General features: G+C 46.4%; 9 protein-coding genes across 10 annotated transcripts; 3 read left to right on the plus strand and 6 right to left on the minus strand.

The window, feature by feature from the left end:
* Positions 1–873: 873 nt before the first annotated feature.
* DFL_007661 (uncharacterized protein) lies at positions 874–1,725 on the minus strand (the record flags this gene model as incomplete). 2 transcript variants are annotated; one of them, XM_067637277.1, is made up of 2 exons in its annotated part: positions 874–941; positions 1,020–1,725. In XM_067637277.1, 2 exons carry the CDS (start codon positions 1,723–1,725, stop codon positions 874–876), a joined length of 774 nt encoding a protein of 257 aa, XP_067488810.1. The 2 variants fall into 2 exon arrangements, with proteins under 2 accessions (XP_067488810.1, XP_067488811.1); XM_067637278.1 differs by having other exon boundaries at positions 874–947.
* Positions 1,726–2,110: 385 nt separating this feature from the next.
* On the plus strand, positions 2,111–3,280 carry DFL_007662 (uncharacterized protein; the record flags this gene model as incomplete). The annotated part of the gene is made up of 2 exons (XM_067637279.1): positions 2,111–3,134; positions 3,213–3,280. The coding sequence occupies 2 exons, from the start codon at positions 2,111–2,113 to the stop codon at positions 3,278–3,280; spliced, it is 1,092 nt and encodes a 363-aa protein (XP_067488812.1).
* A 798-nt stretch (positions 3,281–4,078) lies between these two features.
* On the plus strand, positions 4,079–6,728 carry DFL_007663 (uncharacterized protein; the record flags this gene model as incomplete). Its single annotated transcript, XM_067637280.1, has 4 exons — positions 4,079–4,213; positions 4,298–5,654; positions 5,721–6,269; positions 6,343–6,728. 4 exons carry the CDS (start codon positions 4,079–4,081, stop codon positions 6,726–6,728), a joined length of 2,427 nt encoding a protein of 808 aa, XP_067488813.1.
* Positions 6,729–8,259: 1,531 nt separating this feature from the next.
* On the minus strand, positions 8,260–9,100 carry DFL_007664 (uncharacterized protein; the record flags this gene model as incomplete). Its single annotated transcript, XM_067637281.1, has 4 exons — positions 8,260–8,529; positions 8,595–8,711; positions 8,782–8,934; positions 9,011–9,100. 4 exons carry the CDS (start codon positions 9,098–9,100, stop codon positions 8,260–8,262), a joined length of 630 nt encoding a protein of 209 aa, XP_067488814.1.
* A 587-nt stretch (positions 9,101–9,687) lies between these two features.
* Positions 9,688–10,860, plus strand: DFL_007665 (uncharacterized protein; the record flags this gene model as incomplete). Its single annotated transcript, XM_067637282.1, has 1 exon — positions 9,688–10,860. The coding sequence occupies one exon, from the start codon at positions 9,688–9,690 to the stop codon at positions 10,858–10,860; it is 1,173 nt and encodes a 390-aa protein (XP_067488815.1).
* A 3,315-nt stretch (positions 10,861–14,175) lies between these two features.
* On the minus strand, positions 14,176–14,514 carry DFL_007666 (uncharacterized protein; the record flags this gene model as incomplete). The annotated part of the gene is made up of 3 exons (XM_067637283.1): positions 14,176–14,345; positions 14,408–14,429; positions 14,500–14,514. 3 exons carry the CDS (start codon positions 14,512–14,514, stop codon positions 14,176–14,178), a joined length of 207 nt encoding a protein of 68 aa, XP_067488816.1.
* A 54-nt stretch (positions 14,515–14,568) lies between these two features.
* DFL_007667 (uncharacterized protein) lies at positions 14,569–15,552 on the minus strand (the record flags this gene model as incomplete). Its single annotated transcript, XM_067637284.1, has 3 exons — positions 14,569–14,817; positions 14,889–15,080; positions 15,151–15,552. The coding sequence occupies 3 exons, from the start codon at positions 15,550–15,552 to the stop codon at positions 14,569–14,571; spliced, it is 843 nt and encodes a 280-aa protein (XP_067488817.1).
* A 415-nt stretch (positions 15,553–15,967) lies between these two features.
* Positions 15,968–17,219, minus strand: DFL_007668 (uncharacterized protein; the record flags this gene model as incomplete). The annotated part of the gene is made up of 3 exons (XM_067637285.1): positions 15,968–16,080; positions 16,143–16,698; positions 16,755–17,219. The coding sequence occupies 3 exons, from the start codon at positions 17,217–17,219 to the stop codon at positions 15,968–15,970; spliced, it is 1,134 nt and encodes a 377-aa protein (XP_067488818.1).
* A 394-nt stretch (positions 17,220–17,613) lies between these two features.
* Positions 17,614–19,837, minus strand: DFL_007669 (uncharacterized protein; the record flags this gene model as incomplete). The annotated part of the gene is made up of 3 exons (XM_067637286.1): positions 17,614–18,427; positions 18,502–19,657; positions 19,720–19,837. The coding sequence occupies 3 exons, from the start codon at positions 19,835–19,837 to the stop codon at positions 17,614–17,616; spliced, it is 2,088 nt and encodes a 695-aa protein (XP_067488819.1).
* Positions 19,838–21,495: the final 1,658 nt, after the last annotated feature.

Genomic DNA, 21,495 nt, shown 5'->3' on the forward strand with positions numbered 1-21,495 from the left:
TTCGAGATCCCTCGGAACGATCTCACTTATATGATAGCCCTTGCAGCTAAATTTCTCTTAATTTTAATAAATCTCCTCGAGGAGAGACTCCTTATATCTTCGCTACTTTCAAGGGGATTATAAGATCGAGAGGTCGAGCTTTATAATTTAATTATCAGAGAATCGGGATTACAGCCGAGGCAAGGGCTATCTAACTAGTTTTATACCTAATTAGTTACGTATACTCTAGTCTCATGTAAGGAGACGTCTAAACATGTCAACACATGGTTCATACTCAATGTGGTTCAATACAAGTGAAGTGCGGCTTGGTACCATTGTGTTTTTGCAATTGATCGAATCCTGTCCATTCCCGAATTCGTGCGCGTGCGCGTGATAGCAGCTGCGGAGGGTTTGGTTCATGAATTGGTTTAAATTTCATATATTATTGCACAGTAGTAGCCTTGAATTGTTGGTGTAGTATCTGACCAGCACCTCCATCTTAAAACTAAACTAGGGTATCACGGTTTACGATTCCTGTTAAAGTGGTAAAATCAAGCAAAGGGGGTCTAAGAACGTTTGTACGGGCTGCCGACCGCGATAAATGAGAGGTTCTACATTCTGGATGCGAGATATATATCCAACAAAGCTGTAGTTTCAGGTTTTGCAGAGGTTAAAACTGCATGCGTGATCTCATGATCGATAGCGGAGAGATGTGATTCATTACTAGTAAATTGCTGTCATTGAGGCTACAATAAATCAAACGCCTGAGAAATGCACTCGCTTTGTAACATAGAGATCTAAATCATCAAAAAGTCCATAACAAAAAAGAAAAGCTCTTTCAATTCCCACCCAAAAAACCCCATATACATACAAGGACGCAAAACGTCTGACCCCTTACCTGCCATAGTATCCTGGAGTGCCTCCATATCCTGAAAAGTCATCACCACCTCCACTCCACGGCGCTGTTGCTGACATGAATGGCTTGTCGTTAGCTGGTGGGGTCCTGCCGCCGGCCTGCCCGGGAGGGGCCGAAGACCTACCACCGGTTTCTCCTGCTGCAGCTGCAAATCCCCTCCTTCCACCAGCCGGATTACCATATCCCGACGGTGGAGGTTGTGCTCTCCCTCCACTGGGCTGAGGCGGTCCAGATCCGTAAGACTGTTGACGGGGGGCAGCAACCGGAGGCGGCGGTTGCTGATGCTGCTGCGGTGGAGCGGTTTGGGTTTGTTGTCTCTGTTGCTGTTCTCTCTTCAACGCCATGAATGGTTTCACTCCACCTCTCGGGCCGCCGGGGAGACCCATCGGTTGGCGTTGTGGAGGAGGTGCTTGCTGAGGCTGTTGGGGTTGGGGGGACGGTGGGGGTTGATGGTGTTGGACAGGTGGTGCAGATTGCATTCCGCTGCGCATTGGCAACGGCTGCGGGGCAGCCTTAGCAGGACCATCTCCGAAAATATCACCCAACATGGCCGGTGAACCACCAGCTGCCATCTGTGCCGGAGCTACCTGACGTTGTGGAGCTGCCATCTGTGGATTCTGCGGGATCATAGGAGAGACGGCAGCAGGAGCGAGCCAGTCCGGAACGAAACCATCTTTTTCTTTGTAGTATGTACGAAGGGCTCTGGAAACAGCGGATTCATCCTCCTGGTCGGCATGGTCGGCATCACTGCTGATGACGGTGAAGCTTGGGGGCTTGAAGTTGGCAACCTTGGTGGAAGCCGCCTGAGTGAACTTGGACCAGTATGACATCGTGGGCACCGTAGGCTGCAACGATATGATAGCGGGTGGTGTATTACGAGGGGTACTTTCGGGGGGTCGGTGGGAATGCTCTGTTGAAGAGGGGCGTCGATGGGAAGGGGGTTGGCTGAAGCTGAAGGAAGCTGTTCTTTTGGAGAGGAGATGTTCCAGAACGGACATCGTAAGCGGCTCCAAGTCTTGGCGCCGGTTTCCTTTTTGGGACACAAATAATTTTTTCAACGGGGCATTTTTGGCTCGACATTTTTTCTGCGACAACTTCACTGCCACTATCACCACTGTCTTACTATCCTTTCCAGGCATACTGGACGATAACTACAGCACCATTGGCATCGCCGTTTTATTCTATTCTATCGTATTGGTTTGAAAGAATAGCATCATGGCCTCCGACGAAATCGTCTGGCAGATCATCTCCCACCAGTTCTGCGCCTTCAAACTCACCACACCGCTCAAGACCGCCACCTTCTGCAGAAACGAATACAATGTCACCGGTCTCTGCAATCGCCAGTCCTGCCCGCTGGCGAATTCTCGCTATGCCACCGTTCGCGCCGATCCTGCCAATGGACGGCTGTACCTCTACATGAAGACCATCGAACGAGCCCACCTACCGAGCAAAACCTGGGAAAGGATTTTACTGAGCGAAAACTACGTCAAGGCGCTAGAACAGGTCGACGGGAGACTGATATACTGGCCAAAATTCTTGGTTCACAAGTGTAAGCAGAGGCTTACCAGGTTGGTACAAGTGGCAATCAAGGCCAGGAGAGTTGAGAAGGAGGAGGCAGCCATGTTGGGTGAGAAGATGGTACCCGTTAGAGCTCCCAAAATCAGAAGACGGGAAGCGACAAGAGAACGGAAGGCATTGGCTGCTGCCAGACTCGAGAGACAGATCGAGAAGGAGTTGGTAGAGAGACTGAGAAGTGGTGCTTATGGTGACAAGCCATTGAATGTGGAGGAAGGTGTCTGGAAGAAGGTCCTCAGAGCATTAGAAAAGGGTGGAGAAGCAGAGAGAGACGATGACTTTGATGGAGAAGAGGAGGAAGAGCTCGAGGAAGAAGGTGAGGGCGCTGATTTGGAAGATGGCATGGTGGAATACGTCAGTGGCGACGAAGGAGAGAGTGATATTGAGGATATGGAGGACTTCAACGATTGGCTCAAGGGAGGTAACGATGAAGAAGCAAGTGAAAACGACGATGAGGACGACGATGAGGAGCAAAGTGGAGCATCGGACTTCGAAGAGGAAGACGACGGCGAATTTGACAGCGAAGATGACTCGGAAGGAGCCTCTGACAGCGAATCCGAAAGCGACGACTCCGAGAGACCGCCAGCCAAGGTCGTCAAACCATCCGCGAAAGACCTCAAGAGGAAGAGATCGGAGGCAGACGTCAAGCGGAAAACCAAGAAACGTGAGTGGCGCAGATTAACCGACTCTAGCTTTATATCGCGAGATGCCAATACCCATGCTAATTATTTTTCTCTCACAGGCTCCCACCAGACCATCGAGATCGAAGAAGAGCACGAACTACTACCGCAGAGTCGGGCATACGCATAAAAGTAATTTACCGTACGATATACGCTTTATTGTGATTTCTAGCGATACTGTACACTATCTATGCTCTCATTATATTACAAAAGTTGGACGGCGTTCGTGGTCGAAATACTTGTAAATGCGCTTTACATGCATGGATGCTGCCTAGAATCGTCTATTCGAGCCGACGCGCGCCCCACGGCACCGGATGCTTGTTCAAGCCTGCTAGTCCCCAAGGCTCTTAGCTCAGGCCAGTCTTTTCTCTCTCTGAATACCTCCCAGGTGCCTGATCGTGTCAAGTTCAAATTCAATCTTGAGTGTTATTCTTATTATCCGTCTTGCCCTCCGCCTGATCGAATTGGGTGTGGATTAATTCGTCACTTCTGCCCGAGTGCCACTTTGCCGTCGCAGCTGACTTACGCAAGCCGCCCTTCTGAGCCACCACGCTAACTAGCACGGTCACCCTATCTACACTTCTTCTGGTCTTATATATCTTGAACCTCGAAAAGACCCATTTCTTGAAATTCCGAATTTACTCAGCAGCTTTCTTTGTGTATTATATTTCTCCTGTATCGATTATACATAATTTTCCATGTTTACTTAATTACAAGCAGTTCTTTGACGTTAAATTCGAAAATCCCCGCGTTCTCACGTTAAACGGCGTTATTGAGCCCCGACTGCTGCTAACTGTTGGTGCTGCCCCGCCACATCCCGGCCGAAGCTCATCGCCAACGTCACTTTTCAACTTCTTCAACTTCTATCTCTAAGACTCCGTTGATGTAAAATCCGGAAGTTCTACGGATCGATATACACTCGTTCGCCATGCTTGAAGAATATACTCCACCGGCCTCTCCTACGGCCTCTTTCTACGACTTATCCGAAGATGACGAGGATTACAGCACAATTACCCACACCTCCACCGGCAGAGGCGTGAAACTCCTATACACTAAAAGCAAAGTACGATAACTTCAAAATTTCTTTATAAGGTTTTTTTTTTTAAGAAAAAAAAAAAAATTTGTTTCCAGACTGACTTTAGTACAGGTATACGTACACCCTACTCCATCTGCCAAAGATAATATCCCCGGCTTCATAGCCCTCATCCAACAAAAACCGCCTACCGGCGAAACCCCTTCTACAGCATCATCTCCAGTCGTAAACCCATCCAACCTCCTTCTAGCTTGGCTGCCTGAATCAGCTCTCGGTTCGGCCTACGATACCTACGTCAAAGTCGATTTGCTCGACACTTCCACTCCACCGAAACAAACATACCTCGTTCCACCTCCTCCAATCTCCACTGGTAGCTCCCCGTTAGGATCGTACTCCTTCTCTGTCCCCGTTTCCCAAATCTACTCTCTCCTCGTTAGGCCTCCAAGTCTTGGTTGGTGGTGGGGTAGTATAGTTATCAATTCTCGAACCGGTGACTCCTTCCCTGCGTTGTTCTTCCATGATTCGGAATGCGCGTCTACAATCGCCCAATCGAAAGCTAGGACGCAAAGGAACTTCGACCCATTTGGCGAAAACGGGGAGATGTTCTGGGGTGGAGACGAAGTCTTAAGATGGCTGAAGCGATTTGTCACGGTCGAACGAAGTCAGGTGGAAAAGACCGTATACCTCATCGACCCTACTAAGGACGATTTGTTGTCATTCGGTCAGAAACCCGTTATAGATTCCACGGCTGGAAAAGACAAAGAGGTGGCAACTGCTAGCGGAAGCAACGATATCGCTGCTGCAGTAATGGACCCGTTCACGAAGGCTATCAAATCCGCACGATGGACCCTCCTAGAAAAATTCGCAAAAGTCACACAGTTCTCCCGACAAACAGCGAGTAACATCCTCGATAACCCGAGTTTACCGCCACAAGTTAGGAAACTGCTAAGGAATCCCGATGTCATCAGTTTACAAGACGACTTTGACTCCGCGAGGTTATACCTAGCGCGATGGGCAATGGGTATAGCGGAACAGAGCGAGAAGGAGCGTGCAAAGATTGTATGGAAGAGGGAAGATATAATGGAGATGGAGGATAGCGCTGTTGGGGAGTTTGAAATACTAGATATAGAGGCTGGTAACATCAGGGGAGACGGGGATAGGAGGCGAGTTGTAGACATGAAGGAGTGGAGCTCTTGGTGGAATAAAAATACAGGGAGACTCGAAATCACTGTTGATGAAGTGAAGGAGAGGATATTCCACGGTGGATGTGATTTAGTTGTAAGAAAGGAGGCATGGTTGTTCCTACTCGAGGTCTACCCTTGGGATAGCACGAAGGACGAAAGAGCAGCTTTGATGAACAGCCGAAGGGACGAGTATGTGAGATTAAAGGGCAGGTGGTGGGATGACCTCTCAAGACGGGAGGGGCAGGGTGAAGCCGGCGAGTACTGGAGGGACCAGAAGAATCGGATAGGTAACAATTCCCAGCTTCGTACCTAACCGTTCGAAAGCATACTAATAACCAGCACGGACGTTACAGAAAAGGATGTCCATCGAACCGACCGCAATATCCCCATCTTCGCAGGCGAGGACACCCCTCACCCGGATCCCGACTCCCAATACTCAACCATTGGCACCAATGTCCACCTCGAGCAGATGAAGGATATGCTCCTAACCTACAACGAATATAACACCACTCTCGGCTACGTCCAAGGCATGTCCGATCTCCTCGCCCCCATTTACGCCGTCTTTCAGGATGATGCCGTCGCATTCTGGGCTTTCGTCGGTTTCATGGAGCGAATGGAGCGAAACTTCTTACGCGACCAAAGCGGTATGAGGGCGCAGCTGGTAACACTCGATCAGCTGGTGATGCTCATGGATCCCGTGTTATGGAAGCACTTGGAGAAAGCCGAAAGCACAAATTTCTTCTTTTTCTTCAGGATGATTCTTGTCTGGTACAAGCGAGAGTTCGAATGGAACGATGTATTAAGGTTGTGGGAAAGCATGTGGACGAATTACTTAAGCGGACAGTTTCACCTGTTCGTTACTTTGGCAGTGTTGGAGAGACATCGGGCGGTTATTATGGATCGTAAGTCTAAACTTGCTGTTCTTCCGCACGTGCGGAATTTGGACGCGGATTTGCTAACATATGGTTCGTGTAGACTTGCAACATTTCGACGAGGTCCTGAAATACATTAACGAACTTTCGGGAACGATCGAGTTAAACTCAACGCTCATACGGGCCGAGGCCTTGTTCTATAAATTCCAAAGAACGGTCGAGGCTTCGGATCGGAGAAATGGGTTCCCAAGTCCTGGGACCGCAACTCCGATGGTTAGATTGACGCATCGGAAGACTACTAGTTTGGCTCCTTCAGCATCATCTGAGAATTCTACAAGTGCATCGAAGGGTAAGGCTGCAGCGGACAAAGACGGACCCGAGATCACAGAACCGTTGAGAGCTTTACTAAGTAGAGATATTGTGAGAGTTGAGAAGAAGGAGCCGGCGGAAGGGGAGGCCGGAAAAGGGAAAACACCGGTTAGAGAGTAAGCTAGGGTTAGAGGAGGGAACTTTCAAAAGGTCAAGGTATATATCCTTTTGCTAGAAATTGGGGCGATTCGATTCGATTACCGGCGGGAATTGGTTTTATGGGGTATTGGGGGTATAACCGAACGGTCATTATTCACTCTCTTTCATTTTGGTGCACTTGGGCCCTGTCATTGCCTTTTGGTCATTGCCATTCTTTGAATTTATGGAAGGCGTTTTTGAAATGCATTTTTGCTTGCATATCATGTGATCAAGTTTTTGGGCATCCTTTGAGTTTATCTTTTGGGTCGTTTTTTTTCTTGAGAATGTACTCTAGTTGAATACATGGCTTTCTCGCTTTACGTAGCAATCATCGGAATTCAATATTCGTGGCCGATTTACGGATGAGAGGTTAGACTCCTTCGGTGCTATAGACCTCGTACGATGGGGGAAACCTTGTTACAGAAGCTTGGCTCGTGGTATATATAACAAGTCACCGCACCGGTTTCGTGAATTATTTTTCTCACAAAGGTGGAGAAATTTAGCTAGTCAACTAGCTTTGAGAAGAGGATTTCGTTATCTTCGGACCAGCTGCAGTGAGAAGGTTTTAATACTAATATAACCTGCTGGTCCTATAGTATAGTCCATATGAACTTGGATGTTAAAATGCCTCTAAATTTATCTAGAATCTCGGCCTCGAGTCTCACGCAATATTTTATATGACCCTGAAAACTGGACTTATGGTATGCCGCGTGGTATCAGAAATTTGGGGAGAAAACATGGTATGGAAACAACGTGGCTAGGTGGATTAGGTCCAGGGGATGCTGTTTATCGAGTGGATATCCTGAGTTAAATATAGATAGTTTAGAAATACACCATCGTCAGTAACTTTCATCCCTAATCGCCACGAAATATTTGAAACTGGCCGGCCATACCCAATATTGTCAAATGTCAGTAATACCTGGAATGTACTGGAAGAAACTAAAAAAATGCTCCTAACCCCCTCAGACTGCACCTCAACAACCCTCTCCATTCGTCTCCTCCACCTAAAATTCCTCCAACGGGCCCAAGAAGACTGCAACAAATACGCCGAACGTTTTCGAACCTACCCGCCAAATCTGTCGAGAACTAATGAACTATCGAAATTGGAATACCTATCAAGAAGAAAATCTCCCGATCGCTAGAGAAACAGAGTTGTGCATATGTACTACCAACTCTCTGATGAAGTTGTGAAGATTAGAAAGCATATTAGGGAATTGACGACTGAGGGGTTCAAAGGGTGTAATGAGGATGTCAATCCTACTTGTAAATGTTGGATGAACATTGCTGGCGGGGCGTCTGAGGAGAAGCCAGGGCTTGGGGGTTGGGAGTTTAAGGTGCCGGATGGGAGGATTTCGTTTTTGGAGGTTAGGAGAAGGGCTGGGAAGGCGGTTTATTTTGTACTGAGGGGACCGGAGGATTATCAGGCGGAGAGGAATCAGGCTTTGGAGTTGATGGACGAAGACAATCCTAGCATTTATGATGGATATGGGAGTGGAAAGATAGCGAACCAGTTCTAGGCAGCTCTAGCAGCCAACCAGAGCTTTCGAAGAAACTTCTTGCGGAAGCTATGGGAAGAACCGATAGGACGTTGGTTCTCCTTTTTATCTGAACTCTCATCCTCATTATCCTCCTTAAAACCTCCATATTTTGAATTAGCGGGGGGGTTCTCACTTTCAGCCATCATCACATCGTCGTCCAGATTTTTAGAGACGGCGACATTCTTGTCCGTGCTGTCCCAGTCAAGCTTGAAGCTCAACGCGGTCTCTTTGAGAGAGACGGCTCTCTTTTGATGCAGACGGTGGAGTTAGTAAGAAGCCCTTCCGAAAGCTGATATACCTATCGACTTACAGCAGGACGCTTCCTAGTGAAGCTCTCTTTTCCCTCTTCTCCTTCAGTTTTCTGGACCTCGTCAATGGTACGTTTCTTGCTACGAGGCTTGTCTTCATTTCTAGCATAGTATTTGATCTTTGTTTGTCATTCAGGCATTAGTGCACATTTCTAACAAGTATGACTTAGAGGACGAGGTCCCCCCTACCCAAACATCTTCGATGAGGTGAACTACGTTTCTTTCAATGATCTCGGCTTCAGCCGTGCCATTCCCCGGATGGTAGTAAGGCTTGAGTTTCTCAAGGATGGCCCAGTGCCATCGAGCAATGTCTTGACGATATTTAATGATCCCATGACCGAACTAGTTAGGAAGTGGAAGTGTCAGTAGGAGGTTTCATCAAAGTTAAGGCTTTGCCTCAGGTGGAATTGATATTGACATGGATGGTGTGGTCGTGGAGTCTTGCTCCTTGCTTGGGAGAGTTGCTAGGCTTTGGCTTGACGGCGTTTAGGATGATGCTGATATCCATTGTGACAGATGTTTTGGGAGAATGGGCTTATTTCTTCAACGTATGGGATGAATGTTTCTAGATGGACACAATCAATTGGATTGGGATATAAAAGGATTTTCAAAGGGTTCAATTGACGACGTTGGAGACGACTGAAGGAATAATGATGGACGTGATGTCGTCGGGGGAGCTGAGGTGTAGGATGAAGGTTGTAGGTGGGGACGAGAGAAAAGGACAATATGGAGTGTGGATACATATTATATTGGAGCTCTAGAAGCTCAGCGGTTTGCTATGTGAAGCCGTCCACCTAGCTTGATATCTCGCATCTAGAGACCAAGACAACATGGGCAGCTATCATTGTGCAACGTTTGCTCGACATCGTGTCGCACAGACTAGCAGGGGCCCTTGAGCCCTGCGACTGGACGGATGGCAGCTTGGTCGAGCAGGGGTATCCAATCGGTTTGTTTGGAACCTCGATTTTGTAGCGCCGCATTTTGGTTCAGCCTTGCTCCACCAGATGACGGTCCCATGGCTTTCTAATCTCCCATCGACATCATTATTTTCTTCAGATTCAGTACATATCGATATTATCTGAAATCACAGCTTCGATGGCAGAATACAATAACTCCTACGCGTACGGCGGATACCCATTTTCGGGAGAATCCCAAAGAGTCGAACGCAAACCAATGCGCGGCTACGACAATTCAGCTAGGGGAAACCCCACGAGGCCCTCTGAAACATCTGCATATGATCAAAGCAACAAAATTGAGAATTCGGCACCAGTAGTCCCCGGTTTAGAGAATCTATCCATAAACCCTCGCCAGAGTGGACCGGAACATATTGATGCAGCCGATTTCTACCGTTTCAATCCACGGCCTCCTAATGCAAATTGGAAGCAGGAAAATACAGCGCCGGGTCCTGCTCCAGTGTGCGAGATATGCTTAGTAACATCCTGCGTTATGAACGGAGGGTCAAAAGAGGCACAGCGATTAAAAACCACCATTGCAAAGATGAAAGCTGCTCGATCTAAAGCTCAGATGCTGGTTCTCGGAATGGAATATATGGAACCATACATCGAGGCGTTCGACAATCTCTGGAAGCTAGATGAATCTAGCCTCAAACCCGGTATCAAAGAAAACCTATCTGTCCCGGACGGAAAACTCTTGGCAGAAACCTCACAAGGGTTGAGCCCGATAAATGCTTTCACTTCGTTGGGGAAAATTGAGCTTGTTGCCATTTTACTCCATGAAGGTGTCGACATCAATTTTAGCCCAGAAGGAAGAGCTAGGCCGTTGTCACATGCAGTCGTATGGCTGGGAAACGAGGATATCGTGGAAATGTTACTGGCCGCCGGCGCAGATCCTAATTCCGCGAATGGGCATGGCCTTACAGCTCTCCATCTCGCTGCATCCGTTGGGAACATAAAAGCAGTCAAACTATTAGTAAATGCCGGGGCGGATATCGATGCAAAGGGACGTATTTTCGGCGGTATCCATAGTTTGCCAATTTTTAACGGGCTAAGGGATAGCCACATGGCAGCGTATGGTAAAATTGTTGACTTTTTGGTCGAAAGCGGCGCAAGTACGGATTTACATGATACGACCAAATGGGCGCCTCTTCAGTATATCTGTGTGTGTGGATCGGCAGCCCTGGCAAGGCGGTTGATCGAAATAGGGGTTCCGGAGGGACCCTTGGTGGCTTTGAGAGAGACTGCAGGTTCGGAATGGGCCTTTAGTGGCTATTATAAGGACTGGGCGATAAGGCTAAAGGAAGAGATCTGATAAGAATAGAGACTACCTCGGGTGCCTTTCTTACTATTTTTAAAAATAGTCTACTTCAGCATGAAAATGACCCAGATCATTGGAGGATATTATAGTTTGTGACTCGACGACTTTAAATATACAATATAGCTCTCGTGTAGTAACTAGCATTATCTGATATATAATTAATAGCCAGGTGGGACTGTATGCTCTGCAACAGTTATCAATACAGCCTTCGGAGGATTTGCATTCACGGCACAACAATAGGTACTGATTGTCTCGTACCCGTGCCTAGTCGGGTACTGATAATATCCAAGACCTATATCCGGTCGGATACTACATTAGACGAGGTGGGTATCGGCGATACCGCCACCCATTGTACATACAATGCAACCAAGCCACGGTATCACAGGCACCATGTATGGACTCGAGGTTAAGGCACCACCGCTCCCATCCCCAACGGGTTCAACTACCTCTGCTACAGGTAGTACTTCGAACGAGCCTTTCGAATTTCTTTTGCGAGGCGATGCTGCATTCACCGAACACTTTATTGCTCTCGACAACGATCAAAAACCGGTTTTGGTCTAGGAAGGAAGAGAGCCGCAGTATCTTCAAATTTCATCCCTCGGAGAGCTGGCGACTGCAAACACAACCGAAACAACTGAAGCTGTCTTCTTAAGGATCACAAACAATACTCTTCCTCGTAAGCGGCCAGATGATACAAGTACTGAAAGTTATGAAATAGGCGGTTTTCTTCACGCTATTCCCAACGAAGTATCGGAATCTGATAAATCAGGTACTTTCTATTTCTTTGGAACGCTGCTGAAACTTAATTGGTATACACCTTCTACGCCGTTCCGAGAGATGTTAGCGGAGAATTCTCTTTGAAGATGGCAAAAGTGGGGACATCGGCCCCGTCTTCCTTCCGCTAAATTTGCATTACATAAAACATTCATCTTCGTCAACAACATCTGGAACGTCCGACAGTTATATAACAACTAGCCCAAGGGTTGGGATATTAGCCGGAACAGGGTCTACATCTAGCTCGTGTGAAAGTTCGACATCTACATCTGGAGGAGGGTCAATTTCATCTTCCTCTGCAAGTGATTCGACATCATCTAATACCGGTACTAGTACCAGCACCAGCAATACAACTACCAGTGCGAGAACAAGTAGCACAGATTCGGATTCAAGCCCGTCCTCCAGCATCCTTGCCTATGAAATCATAACCTCTTTTAGTTACCAGACTTTCTGTTCACAGTTCACGGGGACTGTCTCCATCGTATCTACGATATAATTTTCCACCCTTACTGGGACCTCACGACAACTTCGACTGATGTAGTTGAAGAACTCGTTTACACTAGCACAGAAACCACCTATACTACAACGGGTTTTGTCGTTATTGATGCTACGGCTGGCGCTTTCAATGTTTATTGGAAATATATATATATACTACCACTACAATCAGCCATGATGGTCTATCATCGACTACAGCTGTAACAACAGAAATCCGTTGGTTATGGTACTATGTCAACCGTGTTACAATGCAGGATATGCTTCCGCTGGTACTCACAGAAGAGGTAGTAGCTGGGAAGACAGGCGAGCTCCGGAAGGCAGAGTTTTTGGTTACTAGTGAAGGGTATGCTATGACTACAGGCAAGCCTGTTTTATATGCGTGCTAGTGGAGTGGAACCCCACAGGCCCCTTATAACACTGTGTTCACCTTCTGGGGAATCGTGTGGGATTCTTGGAGGCTCTGAAGGCGGCGATGATTCTGAATGGTGATTCGAATACTGAACCATATAATTGTGTGATCATTTCAGATAGTATTAAGATCGTTGCCGCTCAGGGGGACATTTATGGGGAGGCGGCCGACATAACTAATCTATTATCTAGAATGTTATGAACCTTCCAAACATAGGATCTTTTTCTCCTGATATGTTTGATTAAATTTCTATTCCGCGCCTCGGAAAAGTTTGCTTGAAGTTGCCTTGCGAAATACCTATACTAGTCCAGGATTCCATTCTCAATTAACATGAGCTTTCGTAGAAACGTCAATTTAGAGAAAGCAGCTGACCTAAAGCAAATTTGAAACATAATCTCGTAGAGCCTAGAATATTGGCGGCATAATTGTAAGTCGAGACGATGCCTAAGTCGAACACCTGAAGTGCTAAAATCAGCCTCCGGCTTTACCAATAAGTACTCAAGTAAGCAAGTACTTGCTTATAGACAATTCCACCCACTTTACTCACCAACGGCCGCCAAAACCCACAAGGTAAATTAATCAATCAATCAATCTTGACCGGAAACATCTCCTTCCCTTTCTCAATAGCATATCTTTCAGCCCCTGTATCAACAATCCTCCATTTCTTACTGCGTATACATTCATGACAAGGAACATTCCTCTTCGTAGCAAACTGATTTTCACAGTCTTCGCGGGTACACGAGTGTTCATAATGATGGTACTCGGTGTCGTCGTGGCCGCAGGTGAGGAAACGGATCCAGATACTACACATCGTGGTTGGGCTGTTAAGGAATCGTAGAAATTTATATCAGCCAATTTGTACTCAGGTAGTAATATGTACTCTGAGGCGAGAACAGTAGTAGTGTAAGTTAGATCAAGGAGGCGTTTTGGAGAAGGTTTGTTCAACTAAAAGAATGTAGGTCTTTAGCTGCTCGATTCCTGGATTCATATCTATTATTCTACAAGGATTGGGATGCCTTACCTGACAATGGGGATGATGCCGTAACTGACAATAGGAGATGATGCGGTTTCAAGGTATCCGTTATCGTTGTCAGCGCTGCTGGCGTGAAAAAAGGGGAGTGGAAGGGAAGGGTTAGCTGAGAATGACGCTGAAATTCCACAGTGTTTACATTCAAGCTCCTAACTACCTACTTTATTTATGGCTTTGGATCACATCTACACATTTAAGGAACATACAACTATAAATTTGAGGTGAGGGCATATATATTGTATTTGAAAAGGCTATACCAGAGAGAAACAATTGTTCGATCATAATCTAACGAGATTTGGGATTAGCTTTATCCAGGAGGAGCGAGAAGTCAAGATTCTGTCTACTTACTCGACGGCCTTGGCGATAATCGGAATCCCTTCTCTTTGGCCCACTGGTACTGTGGCATAAAAATAGTGCATGTCTTTTGTGAAAGTCGGTATGGAATAATTCGGAAAACAGACGGCTCCATAAGAAACCACAGAAGGAATACATATATTGGACTGGCAAGAAAAAAAGGAGAGGCCATTCAGGAAAAAAACCCCTCAATTTCTTCCAACGTGCAACCTGGTACTGGTACCGGTGCTAATATATATAAGCAAGGTCATTGCACTGTGCATTCTTCGTTAGGGTCCAAGTAGCCGGGGACATTGGGAATATCGATATCCGTTGAATCGTGGTCTTGAATTGCTTGCTTTGTTTCTATATTTTCAATAGGTTCCACGAGAGGCCGTTGGATTGATGTACGGGTCCTCTGGCCATCGGATGGTGTCACTGTCGTTGGGTTAGTATCGAGTTCGTTATTGGATTTACGCATAAAGAAAAGAGGATCATACGGCTTGCTGGGGCTTCGGAGACCTAGTATATTGATATACCGTGTAAGGCATATACTGTCGTTACTGAATTGGTGGCTGGGGTAAAGACCTACTTTGGAAAATACCATCTCGGAGTTGGCGGAAGGACTCGAAATATTCTGCTTCAGTCGCCTTGGACATTTTTAGTGTTTTAAGAAAGTCATCTGGCCGACTAGTTTGAAGTTGACATCCTTATATTTGCCCTTTTCTAGCATCACGTCTTCGGGGATGTTGTTCCTGGTGGATCTCTTCTTGCTCATAGGATGGGTTATTTTAGAAATGGAGGTGTCATCCGTTCTCGCAACCTTACCCTTTCCCCTCAAACTTCCCTGCCTGTTCTTCTCCATCTCTTCATTGTAGGCTCTCTTAGCCTCGCTCTTTAAAATATATGCCTAAATCTCAACTTTGAATTCAGTACGGATTTATAACCCATCTATTTATATCTCGGCTGTGGCTAACTGACCTCGAGTTGTTGACGGTACTTAAACGCTTTTAATTGCGAGACATGATATGCAACAGCAATATTCAATTTTTGTCCTCTAGCTTCAGCGAGCAAGGTAATATGGTCTGCGAGAATCCGAACCCATTTCGAATGGTATTGAAGATTGTTGGCGCAATAGTACTCCAAAGTGGCCTTGATTCGGTTCAAGTCACCCTTTTGTTGATTTAAAATATCAGCCAACTGATTTATTATGACAGCAAGAAAAAAAAAGGATCAGACATACAATCAACTTGGAGGCTTTGGCCTCTTGGTCTGCAGCCTTTTGGCGGGTCCATAACTCTGGGCAATACCAATCTGACGTCTCGATATCATGGTCGAGGTTATTCCCAATGTGAGATTGGATGAGAGACTGGATGGGAGAGGTGGGTGGCGAGCTCAGAGTCATACTAACGTCTCTATCGACTTCGGACTTTTTGGGAGAAGGAAAAGGACTAGATCGCGGTTGTGAAATCCATCCCGGGGAATTTGGAGATAGAGGTAGGAAGGCTCCAAACTTGATACGGCGGGCGACCGAGTCTTCAAGGAATGTGGGAAATGCTCCAGGCATTGTGTAGTCGGTAAGGGATTGTTCATCGGAGACTTTGCCGGCGGGGCCCTTACTCTTTGACTTGTTTTGGGACATCATCTTGCGTGGTGATAGGTTTGAAGGAAGGGTTTGGTCAGAGAGGTGAGATGGTTTTTGGAAAGCTTTGAAGCTGGAGATGTAGAGTTGATCCTCAGAGAGATGGCAACAACAGCGCCTGATGGAAGGAGAGTAGGGCTCGGGGCTATATGCGACTGCTTTATTTCAATTGAACTTTTGCCTACGTCGCCCAGCAATTGGACGAACGTCTATATGCGTCTGGACGTCTATCAAAATGCAACGGGATCTTGCGTTGTGATACCGCATGTTTATTTAAGTGTATCATCAGCAGGCTTGTAGAACGTCAGGTAACATCTTGTTCTATAGTATAACATCTAATTGGGTATTCTGGGGTTGGGAGGCGAACAATAGTCTCTTAAACCTCTAACCTTCTTTTCCTCACTTAAGAGTCTCCGGTTTATTTAAATCCAATAGTTTGCAAGTCTACTAAGTCACCGTCGGAATTGACAACGCCTCTCAGTAACTCCTTCACAATCTTGCCTTCTTTTAGCGTTTTCTGGATGATTCCCTCTGTAGACGATCCGATCAGTGAATATATTAATATTTTAGAATAACCGGCGGAATTTACTTACCTACGTGATACGGCATAACACGACCGTACCAAATTGAGACACTGCGACCCGATGTCTCCGTATCTTTGACGTCCTCCGGCCCAGAGATTGGAAGCGTAGATGCCGGGGCGTTATTTATAGCCTGAGAAAGCGGGTGGCCGCCAGGGAGGTGTATTATTACATTTCCCGCGAACTTATGCCCGCCAATATGCGAAATATCTCCAATAATACAGTCGATTTTGTCATCGGGGTGATCTTTCGACAGGACCTCTTCGAATTTCTTTTTTATCGCGGGCCCTAGGATTCCGCACCGTTTATCACGATTTCCATGTGAACAGGTCAACACCACCGGTTTTGATATCTTTTTCGCCGTAAAAGAGTCACAGTCTTTTTGTGTAGATAAAGGGTTGGAAGGTGGGAGTAGGAAAGAAGTGACCAGAGATTTTAGGCTCTCTGTGGAATTTGGTATAGAGGTGATTTCTACAGCGTCTGGGAATATTGTTATTGTCCCATGACCTTCTTTCGCAGTAGGGTCCGTTGGAAGAGAAGTGTTGGTGACAAGGACTGGATAAAATGGCTAGGAAACTGTTAGCGATCTATCATAGACTGAAAGACATCGGAGTTCAAAAATACATCAACGTAGATATTTCCTCGGGATACTAAAGCTTTTAATTTGGCAGTAATAGAAGTACTGTCTTCTTTTGCAGCCCGGGAAACTATCGACTTCAACTTCGAAGATGTGGAACGGCCGTCTTCAATTCTACTCGGCCAGTCGATCGTACCAGTGTGAATTAGGACATGACGATAGTGACGAGTAATAACGCCCGTCAAGGAAGACTTTGTGTCGATTTCGTCGTCCCCCAGATCTGGGATACTCAAATCCGATCCACAGGGGCAGCTCTCAACGGAAGGAACATTTGGTGTGGACGAGTATCCTCGAATCGGTAATGTGTTGATTGTTGGATTTAGGAATCTTGAAGGCGGCAATTGGAGCCGAGGACGGGATCCAATGCTGACAGCATGCAAGTGTCGTCTTCCGAAACTGCGGAAGTGTTGAATCCGGCGCGGTATTCTCTGGATGCTCGCATTTGAATGCATTTTGCAAATTTTTGATTGTCAATCCGAAGGTTACTGACCCTGGTTGCAGAATTCTTAAAGAAATTTCATTGGCTTATGAATCAAGCGTCGGCGGCAGGTGTTCCCGGGATCGGTGATAAGAGTCTCGGACTTCAGATGGAGATGTTGCATTTCTGTGTGCACAACGAAAAACTATGGTGTTTTGGGGGGTTTGGATGGTCATGCTTTGCTATCATACTACGGGCGGCTCAAAATCGATCTTTTTGGGCCGTTGGGGACGACTTCAAATACATGATCTCTAAGTAGTATACTAATGTTTTTAAGGTTAAGGGGATTCTATAGTTATATATCAATGTATATTTTAGAAGGAGCCGGGATTGACGGTATTGCTGAGGTCGAACACTTGTCCTACACCTCATAGTGCTCTTTCAAAATAGTCGAAGGGAAATCCTACAGCCTCGCATTGAACTTTCTCGCTCAAGTCTACTGACCCACCATTCCATTGCAGTCGCATCATTTTTGGCCCCCGTGTGTTAACGCTCTCCCACTTTCCAGTATTAGCCACCTGGCCCAGAGTTCCCCAATATCCTCTCGCCTTCAAGTACCCAGGCTTTGGATTCGGGTCTTTGTTCCAGATAAATGAGGTCCAATAGTCTATGATTAACTGCTGGAATGGAATATCATGCTCATCCCTAATATTCCTGCCATAGTAAAGCAGTTCACCATGAACTATATTTACTTCACCGCTATGGCACTTAAAGTATTCCGCATCAGGGTCTCCCAAGGGGTGTCCAGGAGTAACTGGTGGCTCGCACAAAGGATTCGTGTATTCTACCGGTTGGTATGTACGATTGAATTCGTACGTGAAGACCTTAGGTAGTACTTTGTGCTTGACGGCAGAATACGCGGTTGCCCAATTGAGGCACTTGACGGCCCCATCGCTTAGGACCCTTTGGGTGAGGTTGAAAGCTGACCAGGCCGGATCGCCAGGAGGCAGTGGGAATGCTGGGTGGTTGGCAAACTCCGTAATGTCCTTTAATACAATGTTTTGACTAATGTACTCGAGATAGGTATAGGCGTCAGGGATTCCAAAAAATGGAGATAACTGTATCGAGTCTTCGTCACGGTTCACGCCCATGAGTAGCGGAACTTTAGCAGCATAACCTTTGCCCGTCACTTGTAGATCTCCAGTCTTCAATAGAATGTTGTCGAGAACCGGGAAAGCGAGACTATTCGATCGATATGTTAGTACCGCGCTATCTGACTTGTTTTCTACCAGTACTTTGGGTGATTGAAAACTTACTACCCGACAGGGGAGGAAATAGGGGTCAAAATCGCAGGGTCAACATTAACCAAACACTCCCCTATATCAGCTGCGGCACCACACCCGGTTTCTTGAAGAACCATGGGCGCGAATATACCCGTTGATTCTGGGATTGAAAGCCAGTGGGAAAACAAATTGACTGGGAACCATCCAATCGGTAGGGATTCCATGATCGCTGCGCTGAACAAATCTTTCGCAGCTTCTGATGCCATCAGTGCCCTGACATCGGATGCTCCAGCAGAGTCCCCACCGATAGTAATACGGTCTGCATCTCCACCGAAGGCCTTGATATTCTTTCGTACCCACTTGAGACCAGTAATCATGTCTCCAAGTCCATAATTGCCTGTGATGGATGTTCCATCAATTGCTAGCCAACCAAAATGCCCGAGTCTGTAGTTAATCTTAACGACCACGACATCGCCACGTGTAGCCATATTGATGCCATCAGAGTTTCCACGATTGCCATTGACCTCCACATTGCTACCTCCATGGATCCAAAACAAAACAGGCTTGAGATCACAATTCTTCGCAGCCGGTCCAGGAAGATATGGAGTCGCAACATTCAAAAAGAAGCAGTCTTCAGCTCCGATGTCTTCTCCATCATGCCATTGTCTGCAGATATCTTTGTACTCTAAAGCTTCAGCATCGCTAGGACCGTCGTAGACAGATGTATGTTGAAACCTTCCGGGAGATGAACCGTATCGGATACTCTTGAATCTGAAACCGAATCCATCTCTAAACCCAGTGATCTTTTGGCTCCCAGCCGATACCGTAACTCTATACTTTTCAGATGTGTCCGAAAAGCTATAGTTGCTGAGTGGTGCGCTGTGGGAACAGAGCGCTGGAAGGAGGCGATTGCAGTCCAATGGTCGAACTTTCCCTGCCAGGTCAATGGCTCTGCATGTATCCTTGGGCTTCGAAGCTGGTTCGGCGTCTGCGACCCAGAATTGCTGGCTATAGGAATACTTGCGGAGGTAGGCTTGGTAGGAGAGGGAGTTATTTACACCGGCTGTAAAACTCTGAAGCTCTGGAGACCAAAGGCTTTCAGAAAGGGATGAACAGATGGATTTAGCTGCGGCGAATGTCTTTGGTTGTTCAACGAGAATAGCAGAGGATGTCCTGTTGGAGTATTGCGCTACAGTTGATCTGTTAGCATATCAAAGAGACTCCCTACTTGAATATTATATTACTACTTACCATAGAAATCATTGTCTTTAAGAATCGTCAATGATGTTCCAAGAGACGAGGGATTCGGAGCCGCAACGGCGAGACCGAAGGCTCCCATCAAAATGATTTCCCTAGTAATGCTCTTCATATTGCATACTGTCTTGAAGGACAAAAACGAATTTCACAACTCCAAATCCGAGAATTCTCGACGGTTATATGGACGTCGAATTCTCTCGACTACAATCCCATTTTCTTCGTATAGACGCTCCGAAATCAAACAACACACTGTTTCGCTGACCGGCCGCCATAGTTTGTTTCATTTTAGGTTGATGCTTGGATAAACTTTCAACGTCGGGGGTACAGGGATCTGGGGTAGCTGCAGGGGAAAATAACTTTTGGCTATATACATAGTATTCTCATCAATAGCATTGTCGGAACGGACGATATTGGGTAACCGCAGTGTGCCTCGCAAACCACCTTTGGGGCGCCTTATGAGACGAATACGAGACCCCGCCTCGGATTCTTTGGAGATAGCACATCTGCCGGTTTCCGAATTTTTGCGTACATACATCGAAATCGTCAGAGATCGTGACGGATGTTGCATTTTGTCCGGGGCTTGCGTTGTTATCATCCCAGCCCCACCCCAAACCGACTTAGTTTCGGTGAACCCACGATCGTACGAGACCAACTTACATAGTTACCTAGGTACGTAAGTATCCACACTAATTGTGATTTGAGCCACATGGCCTAGGTAGGAACACGAGACCAGGGAAGTCACTGATATAACAGGGTTTAGGTTCTTAGCATCCAATTAATATCTTAATAAACCCAAGATAACACCGCAATACGGTGGCGTCATGCAATTTGTGATATACAGATCAGACATCAGATCCTCACGACTTGACACATGTTCCATTATATCAAAGCTTAATAACGCCGCCATGGCCAATGCGCTTGTTCCTTTCCAGCAAGAAGTGGGGTAGTTTGTGCATACAGAGCTCCGGAGCCTCTCCTCGTAAGCGACTTTTCCCGGGATTCTCGCGGCTGTTTCGTTCCATTATGTTGCATACGAGGCTGACTATTTGGCTCTCTTCGTCCTTAATTTTTACTCTTTTCTCGAGGAAAACCATAAAGGAGCCCGGGAAATTCGGCTCCGATTCATTCCCGCGTCCGATCGATAACTTCATTGTGAAATCGATATTAGTCACATACTTGTCCTTTTCTATTCACGACGAGGGAACAGTGGATCCATAAAATAAACTTTCACGAATTAGATACGAGTTCAAGTTATTATACGGCTCAACGGTGGGATTACCCGACCGAGTACTCGCTAGTTACTCCAAGTCTTGCTTCTAGCTTGTTTCATTGTTCAATTAATCATGATTTAGAGTCACTGTCGTTGGGGTGGCATTGAAGTCACCGTCGGGAATAAACTATGCGTAAATCTCACGATTAATTCCTTACGTTTTCCTGCCAGCATGCTGGGTGTGAAGCCAATTTCCTCCAATGGTAATATTTATCCGTAGGTATGAGGACTCGACATCCCTCCACATCTAAGTACGAACACCCGGTCTTTATATTAGTAAGAATTCCTATTGAATACATTTCCATAGTATTTTTTTGATTCAAGCTCACGCCTAGGTAGCCAAAATGAAATTGAATACTGCTAGTCAGCACATTACCGACAATAGAGCTACAAGTTCCAAGGTCTGGGCAACGGCCGTCACAAATCCGTTCGCCTGTTGGGTAATAAGATGTGGCTGTGGGCTGCATCCCGAGATGGCTAACTAGGTCCCCGAAGTGGTT

The sequence above is a fragment of the Arthrobotrys flagrans genome, assembly GCF_004000055.1.
Source record: "Arthrobotrys flagrans strain CBS H-5679 chromosome Unknown unitig_8, whole genome shotgun sequence".
NCBI classification, from domain to species: domain Eukaryota; kingdom Fungi; phylum Ascomycota; class Orbiliomycetes; order Orbiliales; family Orbiliaceae; genus Arthrobotrys; species Arthrobotrys flagrans.